This window comes from Grampus griseus, assembly GCF_964374135.1.
Source record: "Grampus griseus genome assembly, chromosome: 16".
Lineage (NCBI taxonomy): Eukaryota > Metazoa > Chordata > Mammalia > Artiodactyla > Delphinidae > Grampus > Grampus griseus.
In genome coordinates this window covers 79310470-79322992 of record NC_139010.1, presented here as the reverse complement: position 1 = coordinate 79322992, position 12523 = coordinate 79310470, and the positions used below count along the sequence as shown (strand labels likewise).

At 61.0% G+C, this 12523-nt stretch overlaps 1 protein-coding gene across 6 annotated transcripts in view; it reads left to right on the top strand.

Moving 5' to 3' along the window:
• CTBP2 (C-terminal binding protein 2) overlaps positions 1-12523 on the top strand; it is a gene marked incomplete at its 5' end in the record, with an annotated part of 161083 nt that overhangs the window by 143407 nt on the left and 5153 nt on the right. For all 6 annotated transcript variants that reach the window (XM_082673405.1, XM_082673406.1, XM_082673407.1 and 3 more), the window contains 3 exons: positions 4221-4375; positions 4736-4880; positions 9809-10015. In XM_082673405.1, coding sequence (XP_082529531.1) covers positions 4221-4375; positions 4736-4880; positions 9809-10015 — 507 coding nt within the window. The remainder of the gene's footprint in view (positions 1-4220; positions 4376-4735; positions 4881-9808; positions 10016-12523) is intronic.

Below are 12523 nucleotides of genomic sequence, written 5' to 3'. Positions count from 1 at the left end.
CCACCTTGGAATTCATGAGGCCTTTGCACTTGGCATTCACTGGACCGCTGGCCACTCTTAACAAAACTCCGGCATCTCAGCCCGGCATCGTCTTTGTTTTCCACTGAGTGTGTCTAATTGCACAATTATTTGTGTGCAGCTGCAGCTCTAAGCAATACCAGGTCCGGGGCAGACGTCAGAGCTGGCCTGGAGCTGGGGCTCTGCATCCCTGCTTGTGCCAAAGGGAGCCTGAAACCAGCAAGTAATTGACACCAGGGGAGTCGGCTGAGCTCTCTGCCCTGCAAAGTTAATGCTGGACAAGTTGTTGAAAGCAGTGCACTGGCACACTTTCCTAGGTGTGTCTAGTTGCAGCTGGAATTATTCTGAAATGGATAGACCGAGTTCATCAACGGAAAGGGGACTGTAGAAAGGGAACGGTCATTTTGACTACAGGGCCACCAGGACCCTCTGGCCCTCATTGGCAGGTGTTTCCTCGGACTCTGCGGGGTCCCTGGTGCTGTTTGAGGCAGTTCTTGTTCCCTTAGCTGGTCTCCTTGACTGTAAAATGGGAATAAGGTCAGCGCTGTGTGATTCTTACCAGCCTTGGAGTCTGTGGGGCTTGTTTCTTGGGGTCCTGGCAGTGTCTAGTAGTTGGCGGCGTCGCTTTTGATCACAGACTCGTTTTTTATGACTTCTCATTAAACGTTGTGCCTTGCTTTTCTCCCCTAAATTCCCTTGACCGTAGAGGAAATAGGGCTTCTCCCTCCAGCCTGAGAGCCAGCCCCTGAGTTGGTACCCCATTTTCCATAGTCTCTGAAAGGGTCATTTGCCATCTTAATACCTACAGCTCTTAATGCATAACGTGTCAGTTCTGTTCTAATACACTAAAATGTTTTCAAATTGTTAGAAGCACTGAAGGATGTTGATTAACGTGAGGTGAGATAAAAAGTCGAATTGCAAGTTCATCTTCCCAGCATTTCCTGGGGTCTTCTGGGTACCTCTGTCCCCGACTTCAGCAAGACTGTAGGGACAGAGGGTGCTGGGCACGGTGGCTTGAAAGTAATTGGATTCCAAGGTGTGCAGGTGGCTGAGTCCCTTCTGGAACTGAAGGAGCACGTATATACGGTATGGCCTCTTTCTTTGTAGAAGCAGACCTCGGCAGTGACCTGGCTAAGCTGTCTCTCATCCTCAGGGCTGGGGGTCTCACGGGGTCCCCATAAAGCCCGATCCTCAGCAGCCCCACGCTATAGTCCCTGCACCTCATGCAAAACACCTGTGAATCTCGCCCACTCCCACCACCCACCGAGCTGTCCCCACGCAGCATCCTTCCCCAGCCTGAGCACCTCTGAGCAGCGTGATACCCGTTGTTTCTCCATCTCCTGCCTTACCATAAAGAGCTTGCAGCCGGTATCCAAGCCTCAGGCCTCAGGCACCTTGGCGTCTTGTGGACCAGCCTCAGCTGCATTCTGCATGCCCAGCCTGAACGAGGGCAAAGGGTGGGTTTCACCAAAGAGAAAGGCGACCCAAGTCGGGGAGGGAGGCGATCGCTAGGCAACCCGGAGTTTGTTTCCCAGGTAACGGGATGCATGCATTGATGCTGTGGATGGACATGTTGTGGTGACGGCCCCTCAGCCTCTCCAGATGCCTGCCTTGTGCCCACTGTCGTTTTCCCATGTGGTTGCTTTTTAATTAACAACTCGGATTTCCAGTCGTGATCATGAACTTTAGAAACGTTGTCTGATTAACCCTCCTGCCAGCAACCCCCAGGGTGAAGTCAGGGTGGTGTCACCCTGTGGGAGGGGCAGCCCGGGGCAAGTGAGCACATCTGCTCATGGTGTCCTGCAGGGGCCCCACCTTGGGCTCCGTAGGAGGTGTGTGGGGCGGGGGCAGAATCCGGAGGGGGAGAAAGGGTCCTTGGGGTGTGGTCATCTCACTTGACCGAGAGGGCAGGCGTAGGAGCTTTAGTGCGTCGACCCCGAGTTGGCACCAGCCGCCCCTCCTTCCTGCTGCTTCCTCCGGTGACGTACTTTCCACCTTGTGCCTCCATTTCCTCTTCTCTGAGGGGGACGGTGGTGCTGTCTCAAGGGTGAAGTGAGAAGGTGGGACCCGTGCAAAATTACTGCTCCCCCCTTCTCCCTCCATGGGGTCTCCGGGGCTCCTGTCTGAAGCTGTCAGCCTTGGTTTTTGGGGGAACCTTCTCCTCCTGTGCACACAGCACCTCAGCTCTTGTGGACCTGTCGGGCAAAGCAGGATGCTAGCAGGGCGCTCGCCAGCCCCCCAGCAGCCTGCCAGCCTTGGTGCCTGCGCCCCGCCTGCTGTGTGAGTTGAGGGCTGGTTAGGATGCGGGGTAGGGGATCCCTGTTCCCACTCACGACAGAGAATGTTGAGGCTCAGCTTCACTTGGGGATCCAGGTCCTGAGGCGGCAGTGGGGCTTTGGCTGTCACTTGCGGGCTGGGAGGGCCCATGAGCACTTGCGAGGCCCAGCCTGGGGCCGCCCAGAGGTGGCCTGCCCGCCCCCGGCTGCCCCAGCCTGTTCTACTGAGGCCAGGACAAAAGCCTCTTCTCTGCTCCGCATTCAAAGAGATGCTTGTCCCCCGATGCTGCAGCTGTGGCGTGGGAGCGCGCCGTCTGGGGCGGCAGTCGTGCGGGCATGCGGCACTGAGTGCGGGCTCCAGTGGCACTGTGGCCACAGCACCAGACCGGGGGGCTCCTCTTTCAGCATCTAGCCCAAGCGTGTGGCTGACTGGGTCCCGAGCCCTGGTGGCTAAGGAGGTGCCCCACCCAGTCTCAGGGCTGCCACGTGGGGAGCCCTCCTTGCCAGCCGTTCTGAGCTGGCAGGCAGAGGTCCCGCAGATGAGCGTGCCGGCGGCTCCCGCTTTGGCCTGCAGGAGCGCGCTCAAGCCCAGTGGCCAAGGTGGCCCCCAGAGGAGAGGATAAGTAGATTCCCTGTGTGGGGAAGGAGACACAACGGGCTGAGCCGGGCCTGGTGCAGTGGCCACGATCAGAGTTTATCTGAACACCTGAAAACCTCCCGTGCATGGAAAGCTGTCTTCTTGTGACTTGTGCTCTGTTACATCAGACACTTGTGATTTGATGAGAAAACGGGAGGTGCCCTGTCCCGGCCACCTCAGTGCTGCGGTTTCTCCCGAAGCCCAGGGCGGGGGGGTCACGGTGATTCAACATGGGGGCCAAACTCCAAGGCCTTCCCGTGTGAACGTGAAAGGAATGGTTTAGTGGAGGAGGAATTGCCCTGGGCTGGTGCGTGTGCCGCTCGTGTGCCCCTTGTGACGGGTCCCCACGGCGGAGGGCGGACACTCCTCCCTCGTCTGGGTTGGAGGCGCTGCAGCTGCGCTGGGCTGGAGAGCCAGCACTTAGGCAGCGTGTAGGGAGGCCCACCCCCGGCCTTTCCCCACCGAGCTATGGGGTCGAGCATCCTTTGTCTCCATCAGAAGCACCGAGACGTGAGACGGCTCTGGCTGGTCCAGGCTGCCGGCAAACCATGCTTACTCTCTGGTCCTTTGAGAAATTCCGTTTGGTCTTTTGAGTCCCCGGCAAGCTGCTTGGCCTCACACGCACACCTTCTCTAGCATCTTGGACTGGCTTCCTCTCCTCACCTGGCCCAGGTGAGAGGACCCCTGAGCCGTGCCCAGGGCGCCTGTCCCCCCAGGGGTCTCCTCCAGGAAGCTCCCATGGGATGCTGGTGCCTCAGTTGTCCCGTTTCATTTTGGACCCTCTGGTACCTGTGCGGAAGGGCAGTGGGAACAGGGAGGCACAGCGGAGGGAGGGGCCGAGAGGTGGAGCCTGCTCCAGCCTGGGGAGCTGTGGGCCAGGCCCCGCCTGTGTCCCAAAGGCCTCTGGGCCTTGGTGGTCTAGGGGCACACAGGTGGTGCTGTCCGTGGTGGCAGAGGCAGGTGTGGGCCTGACCGGGTCCCTGGGCCCGAGTTCCATGTGGCGGTAGAGCTTGCGCCGCAGCGCTGCCTGTTAGCTCCATGTGTGCTCGCGGATGGAGGCATCTCAGCTCCTGCGGCGAGGGAGCCGCACAGATGTTGCCGCTCAGTCTCCTTGGCTTGTCCCAGCATCCTCCCCGGAGGGGGAGGCACACGGACGGTGGGGTGCGGTACCTCACTGGGAAGCACGGCCGGTGCGGGAGGCCCGGCCCCTTGCTACGCTGTGCTGCCCCGCCGTGTGTGGGACGGCCGCTTCCCTAACCCACCCCTCTCGTCCTGTCCCCACCTCCCAGGTATCCGCCCCCAGATCATGAACGGCCCCCTGCACCCACGCCCCCTGGTGGCGCTGCTCGACGGCAGAGACTGCACCGTGGAGATGCCCATCCTGAAGGACCTGGCCACCGTGGCCTTCTGTGACGCACAGTCCACACAGGAGATCCACGAGAAGGTGGGTCCCCTCCTCACCCCGCCCGCCGGTCTGGTCCCCCAGGTCGGGTAGCAGCAGCTGGCATTCCGCGAGCAAGTGCTTGGTGCCGCTGCTGCCCTGATGGCCCCCCGCCTTTCCACCCTCAGGTCCCCGCTCGCCAGTCCCTATCACCTCCGTGGGCCTCCCTGACCACGCCTCCACTCCCCCCACTCCCCTGGCGTCACCGAGCAGGCCCCCGAGCACAGCCGGGGTGCCCTCGCCTGCGGGAAGCTGTCAACACCCAGGCCGCGTCCTAGCTGGCTGTTTTCCCGCTGGAATCCTCTGTTGCGTGTTCAAGGGCAATGGGGGCCTCCAACTTGTGCTCCGCTCACCCCGTCACAGGTTTTAAATGAGGCTGTCGGCGCCATGATGTACCACACCATCACCCTCACCAGGGAGGACCTGGAGAAGTTCAAGGCCCTGAGAGTGATCGTGCGGATAGGCAGCGGCTACGACAACGTCGACATCAAGGCTGCAGGCGAGCTCGGTAAGTGCCTGGCGGGTGCCCAGTGAGTGCCCAGTGAGTGCCCAGTGTGTGTGTGCTGGGGCAGAGGCAGCAGAGCACACAGTGCCTGCTTCCAGCTGGAGGAAGGGGGTTGGTTTCAAAGGGAACCGAGCCAGGCACGCCTCCGAATACACAGGTAGAAGCGTCCTGCTGGGTTCAGAGCCCTCACCTTGGGACCTGCGGGGCTGGGCCGGGCTGTGTCGCTTGGGAAGGATGCTGAGCCAGACCAGCCCCAGGCCCTTCCCTGCAGAGGGGACAGTGAGTTGCCGCACCTCTGTGTCGGTTGGCCAGGACCCATCAACCTGAAATGAACTTGTGCTGGGTGCACAGCTCAGGGTTTCTGGGTCTCCTCCAATCCTGGGATGGTGCTGTCTCCCCAAGGGCTGTTGTCCACACAGGAACCTTCCTAGGTCAGGGCCAGTGCAGGTGGACCACTGCACAGCCCCTCCTGCCCATCCCTTGCCATTAGGGGTTTCCAGAGAAAAGCAGAGGCAGCAGATGGACACCCAAAGGCGGGGCTCCTGGCCACTTTCCAGACCCCGGGCCGCAGGCGCCCTGAGGCGGGGGGGCTTGGCGTGGCGGCCTCCCTGTCCCGGCACCTGGCGTGGGCTCTGAGTGTGTGGACCGTTTGCAGAGGCTCAAGGGGCCACGCTTTGACAGCAGGAGTCCCCAGGCTGCCCTGCTGTCTTTGGAGGGGCCAGAAGGGTCCTTCTAGACTAGTCCCTCTCTGGTGACTGTCCTGGTGTTTTTGAAACATGCCGGCCCTGCAGCCAGTGTGTGGGGCTGTGATCTGCCTGGTGCCCTGCAGCCATGAGGCTGAGAAGGGGTACCTCAAAACAGTCAGGAACCCAGGCCTTTATGCCCCTGCCTGCTCCCGCCCCAAGCCAGCCTCTCAGCCCCACAGAGCCAGTGCTCCAAAGGCAGGCCCAGTGTGTGCAGTGCCCTGCCTGGGCAGCTCAGCACCGTACCTGACTGTGAACACCCACAAGCATGTGGTGTGACGGTTCCGGCCGCAGCCCAGGGCACCCCAGTGGGCTGCAGGCTTTCCCCCACCCCTTGAGGTCCTAGCCTGGGGGCTTGAGTGAGGGCTGCGGATTTGTTTTAGCAGTTAGTTCCCCTGCTTGCATCGGGGCTGCACCCAGTTCCTGAACCACGGGGTAAGTCTTGTGGGTGCGCGTGGCGGCGGGCGGGGGGCGGGGGCAGGCCTCGGGGGGCCTGTTCTGAGTAGCGCTGGGTCTGGTCTGATTCTTCGTGATGGTGCCGGGCTGCTCTGCAGAGCGGCAGGTGGCCTGGGAGTTGTGGCTACGGCAGGTTGGGCTCGCCTCCCAGGTGAAGCCCACGGATAAGGCAGGAGGTGGTCGTTGCCCCGCAGGTGCTGTTCTAACCCTCCCCTGTCCCGAGTGGGGTGCTGTGCAGTGGTGGTTCAGAAGATTGATCCTGGTTTTTCTGGGTCACCCCTGGCTGGTCTCCATCGTCTCACCCCCTTCCTTGGGGGGGGGGTCGCTTGACCCTGTACAAGAGGAGAAGGGGTTATGACAGCGGTGGCTTCCCACGTGCACCCCAAGCTTTTGCTTCCACCTCAGCATCACTCTGAGCCCCTCTCTGTCGCCACGGAGAACCTTGGGAGGATGCGAGTCTTCAGAAGCATGTCTACTGTAAACTCAAATTCTCCAGTTTTCCCTGGCACTGAGAGGAATGTTTTTGAAAACAAATGTTCTTTGTGCTCTTGATAGAGCTGAAATCTCGAGTTCGAGCCGTGACAGAGAATGTGGCTCGACACCTCGGGGGGCTCGCGAGCCTTTCCCTTCACCTACCTCCCGTCTCTGCAGCATCTGCCCCTCGTGACACCGCCACCCGCAATGGGTGTGACGTTGGGCTTCCTTGCCAGGACCCGGCCACCTCTCTCGGGGGGCCAGGGAAGGGGGGATGCGGGGAGAGATGGGATTGGAGGTGCCCGCGAGGGAACGTCCCATCTCCGCAGTTGTAGAAGCTGCCTCGCGGGCAGACTCGGGACCCGGGTGGGGCGGCCGTGTCCCCAGAGTCCCCCCACAGAGGCCCGCCGGGGGCCTGCGATGTTGAAAGATGTAAACGGCATGTCCGCGGTGGCCTTTTCGTTGATCCTGGTCCAGTTTGATAAGGGAGCTGCTTCGGGGACATCTGCTGGGCCGTTTTGAAGGCAGTTTTCAAATGTGGGCTCTGCAGAAGGAAAATGGGCCCCTGTCCAGCCGTCCTTTGTCTCCAAATGCACTTCACAGCTCATTCGGTCAGCTGACCTGTAATGAGGACAGAAGAGCAGGTGGCTCAGGTCTCTTCCCCTCCTGATGATGTCCGGGCCCACGGCGTGTGTTCCCGGGAGGGCAGCTCCCCTCCAGCGTTCCCTGGAGCCCCGTCCTGAAGGCTTCGGGGCCCAGGGCACCTCGCCTCCGGCCCTGACATGATGGGCGAGGTGCTTCCTGTTCAGAGCAGGGAGGGGCTGTGGGCCGCCGGCCGCAGGCGAGGACAACACCTGGGCAAGTAGAGGGGTCCTCCCCATCTGTAGTGTCACCCCAAAATCCAGGAGGAAGCAGTGGGAAGTTGGAAGGTTGCTGGAGAGAGCTAGGGCCCAGACTGAGCGCCGCGCACTGTCATTCCGTGAGCCTTTCTGGCCAAGCTCGTTAATCTGGCGTCCAGCCTGGTCCAGTTCAGAAGGCGTTAGAGCAAAGAGCAAAAGCGTCAGCTGAGGCGAAAAGCAGCCCAGCTCTTGGGCTCGGACTTAGGGTCCACGGGGGCTGCAGCCTTGCTCTGTGGGTGCCAGCAGCTTTTCCTCATGGCATTTGGAGAATCACTCTTAAGGTATGAAGAACAGATTAGGAGTTTCCCCTCAAGAGGGTGGTCAGGGCTATAGAGTTTCAGCCATCAGGGCAGGACGTCTCAGGGGATGCCAGCAGCACCTCCTCCCAGGCCTTGGGGCACCCCACGCCCATGTATCCTCTTTCCCAGGTCTTGGGGCACCCCACGCCCATGTATCCTCTTTCCCAGGCCTTGGGGCACCCCAAGCCCATGTATCCACTTTCCCAGGCCTTGGTCCTGGGCTCTCCACACAGGCACAAGAGCCAAGGAGCTAAATTTCAGAGTTCTAGTGCGAAGGCGGAGACGTGGCCCCACTGCGGTCCCTCGTCCCCTGGGCGGGCTGGTGCGGTGCTTTATCTCTCGTGGACGCACAGATTCTCTCCTCCAGCCTCATCACATCCCATCCCACCTCCCAGGGTGCAGGGGGGCCCCTGGGCCAGGGCAGTGGCTGCGTCTGCAGCAGAAGGTCCACACTGGGCTGTTCTGCTGCTGGACCTTCCCCCTGGGCTTCAGGCAGAACAGATCAAGCCCCACGAGGAATGGAAATTGTCCCAGCTGCCAAAAGATTTTCTTATACCACTGGCATCTGCCTCCGTCTATCCAGACTGTAGTAATCCTGACTTCTAGTCTAGCCCCAGATCCTGTGCTTGGTCATTTCAAATGAAGTGGGTGCTGCAAGACGACTGACTTGCAGCTCGCGGAAGGTTTGTCAGCCTGGATCTCAAAACCTCATCCCCTGGCAGGTGGGGCAGCACATGGATGCTTTCACCCTGGGGGCTGTGTGTCCTCCAAGGGGTCGCTGAGACCCTGGGCCTCAGGGCAGCCCTCGTGGGGTGGCGACACAGCTGCTGGGAAGGGGTGCTCCACACATTTGGTCCTGGTTTCTGTCCGGTGGAGCTGCAGGTGCTCTGTGCCCAGGCTCCTGACCCAAGAAGATAGAGGAATGCAGGCGCCTTACAGGTGGCCTGGCCCTGCATCCCTGGCTGTGACTCCGGGGGCCCCAAAAGGGACGTTTTGAGCTGGGCCAGCATATGCTCCCTGGACACCTACGTCCCTCCTTGGAAAGTGGCTGGACTGGCAGACCCCAGGCCTCGCCAGGGGAACAGGGCTGGATCTAGGCCCGCCGGCCCTCTGTGTGCCTGCCCCTCCCACATCTGGCAAACATTCTTCCCCAAAACACCCTCCCACTGAGGAAGGTCAGTGCCAGGGCCCTTCCTGCCTGAGACTTGGGGCAGTTCTCCCTGCAGTCCTCAGCTGCCGGCCTCCTGGTGCTGGGAAACGCTAGCCCTTCATCTCTATTCCTCACACAGAGTCTGAGGGATCATCTTCACCAGCTGCTCTCAGCCCTGAAAGCTCTTTCAGAAAGCAGGGCGGGCACCTGTCTGCTCTGTTGTCTTTCTGTCAGAGCGGGAGGGTGACTAGGGTCCACTGAGCAAATGTGGGGCTGGATTCAGACATCAGCTCCATCCTGTCCCAGCCCACGGGCCTGGAAGGTGTTAACTTTCTAATTCTTCTGTCTTGCCTTTAAAAAAAAAAAAAAGAAGTAATATGTTCATTGCATTAGACTCTTAAAATACCATAAAACAAAAGGCCGCTCTCCATTACCCCAGCCCCGGCCTGGGGGGAGGATCCAGGAGGTTGCATTGCGAAGAGCCTCTGGTTTCCTGGATCCCAGAGACCATCAGGAGGGGGCCCTACACGCTAGCTTCCTGGCGCTGGACGGGGATGGTGGACGGAGCTGGACCACCACTCGCTTCCCGGGGACGTGGGGCCTGGAAGCACTGGGTGGGCCGGACATGGGGTCAGCAGGGGGCTGGGGGGTGAGCCAAGCCCCGGACAGAAGTCCTCCTGGGACGGCTACGGGGCTGGAGGTCCCTGGGCCTCAGAGCCAGACGGTCTGTGTCCTCTAGGTGACAAGCAGGCCTCAGAGACCCACACCTGCCCGGGGCCACACACATAGTCCGTGGCTGAATGGGCCACCTTTGCCACCCCTGCCCCTCAGCTGGGTGGACTGGGAGCCCTGGCGCTTCCCCACAGAACTTGGGGTTCTCATCCCAGCGCCTTGCTCTTGTCATTTCCAGGGATCGCCGTATGCAACATCCCGTCCGCGGCAGTGGAAGAGACGGCCGACTCCACCATCTGCCACATTCTGAACCTGTACCGGCGGAACACGTGGCTGTACCAGGCGCTGCGGGAAGGCACGCGGGTGCAGAGCGTCGAGCAGATCCGGGAGGTTGCCTCGGGGGCAGCCCGCATCCGCGGGGAGACGCTGGGCCTCATTGGCTTCGGTACGTGCGCCGGCTCCGCAGGGACCACCTGGGGGAGGCAGGCCTGGCCCTGGAAGTCGGGGTGCGCTGCAGCTGTGCCTGTGGGAGGAGCTCGCTTGGGCCGGAGGAAGGCCCTTGCCCTTCGCCGAGCTGCCTGGGGTGGGAGGTCAGAGGTCAAGACTGACCAGGGAACTCGCCCAGAGGTAAGATCTGGGCTGCTTCTGGAAGAATGGGTCTGACGTCGGCAGGAGGGCGCCCCCAGGAAGGCGCCGTGCTCCCTAACTGCCCTGGGTAGAGGGTGAGGAGCTGGTGGCTGAGTGGAGACCCAGGCAGTGGGCAAGGCCCACCTGCAGGCGCCAGGCGGGGGTGGCAGTGGAGTCGCTGAAGGATTTTTGCGCCAGAAGGTGGCGGGGTCAGGTCAGCAGCTTGGAAAGCTCCCCCAAGAGAGGGGGCATGGTAAGGCCTCCCTCTGCGGTGACACGGTGGGCGGCCCTGGGAGCGCCTGGGGCCGGTTCCTCAGGAGGAGGTGCGCCGCGGTGGAAAGCAGCCTGGCTGCCACAGCTGTTGGCAGCACTGGGCCCCAAGTCGAGCCCCGACTCGGCAAACAGGAGCCGACCGGGCGGGTGGGCTTGCTCGTTGCTCACCGGCTCTGCGACCTTGAGGACAGAGCTCGACCTCTCTGCGTCAGTTTCTGATCTGTCAATTGGGAACGAGTGTTAGCAACACGGTTGCTGCCTGGAAGCACACGGGTGTGTTGTGACTGCAGGGCTTGGCTTCCAGAAGGCCCCCCAAGCTGCCGGTCAGCCGTCAGCTTGGAGCTCTGTGTTTCCGAATAACTGAGGGCAGGACCTCTGGGACGGCCACAGTGCCTCCTTGTGCTGCAAGTTCCTGTCCAGGAGGCCCGGGTACCGGCTGGAACAAGTAGAAGGAGCTGGGCTTCTTCCAGGAGCGTACATCTTTCCAGCACCCGGGTGTGGGTGCTAAGAGCCCAGGTTTCAGGGGTGATCACACTCAGGGAGCTAATCCTTTCGCCAAAGAGTCTGTCTTCATTTTTCTGGAGTGGAAGATACAATATGACTCAAATGCCGGTGCTCTGTGAGCCGCAGCGCCCTCTGCTGGTGCCCGCGGGGCTTCCCACTGCTCTGGGAAGTGGGTCTTGGAGACGGTTCTTAGAACAACGTGCATTCTTAAGCCGACGCACAGGCCTCAGGTGGGCTCCGGCCAGGGTGCAGAGCCTCACCTTGCGAGTGGCCCGGCCACGTGGTAGACCACTTGTTTCCAGGGCGTCTGACCGCAGCCATCCCAGCAAGTTCTTACGGGGGACGTTTCTTCGGCTGTACCCTTTGCCATCCATCTTTTGAAGGCCGGTCCCGTGAACTCCAGCCCTGTTTACTCAAGACCGTAAGCCAAGCACTGCCACAGTCCCGGAGCCCCCCTGCACACTAGGCTTTTCCTTGCTACCTTTCCTGGTCTCTCTGGAGCCTCGCAGAACTGTAGGCAGAGCTGAGGCAGGAGGCGGCATGGTCATACGCGGCCTCACGCCTCTGCTGCCGCCCTGACTGTTTGGGGCTGAAAGCCTCCGCCTGCCTAAGAGTCGGCCGAGAAGCAGCAGCAGAGCCCGGAGTGTGGAGCAAGTTCCTCCAAACCCAGTTCATGCCGCCGCGCAGGGGCCTGGACGGGGCGCTGTCGCGAGCTTGACCCCAGCCCGGGCTGGTGGTGGGTACTGCTCCAGGCCAGCCTCCGAGTTGGGAATAAGCATGAAAAATCTGAAGGGAAAGCGTGCCAACAGTGACAGTATTTTTATTTCATGTTTTTGTTTGTTTTTTGGTTTGTTTATTTTGCGGTACGTGGGCCTCTCCCGTTGCAGGGCACAGGCTCCAGACGCACAGGCTCAGTGGCCATAGCTCACGGGCCCAGCCGCTCCCCAGCATGTGGGATCCTCCCGGACCGGGGCACGAACCCGTGTCCCCTGCATCGGCAGGCGGACTCTCAACCACTGCGCCACCAGGGAAGCCCTATTTTGTCTTTTTAAGGCCAAGGCAATTAGGTTCTCCTCTCTGAGGCTGGGCTTTGATCAAGTCAGTAAGACTATTTATCATCAGGTCTTGCAAAATTTAGTCAGGAAAACCCCATGGCTGAAGTAGAGCCAGTGGAAAGATGAGGGTTCGTGAATTTATGAAAAGCAGAGCCATGGGGAAGGCTCTGGTGACCGGCCGTGACTCCGCCCCGGGCACTGCCGCCGGGACCCCATCTCCTGTGAAAGTGTGTTAGGACGCGGGGGGGAAGGAGGGCAGCTAAAGGCCGGCAAAGCGGGGGGTGGCGGGTGTGCTGGCGTTGGCCGTGAGCCCCAGCCGCCGCGTGGTGGGGGCGCTTGGTTCCGAACCTCGGGTACGTCAGAGGGGGGTCTTCGGGTCACTGCTGCCCTTCCCGCCCCTGCCGTCGTGCTGGCTCCTCTGCAGTGTGGCTGTACTTCCTGGCTCGCCGTGTCCAAGTGGTGACACTGAAGAGGGATGGCACGAGGGGTGTGAC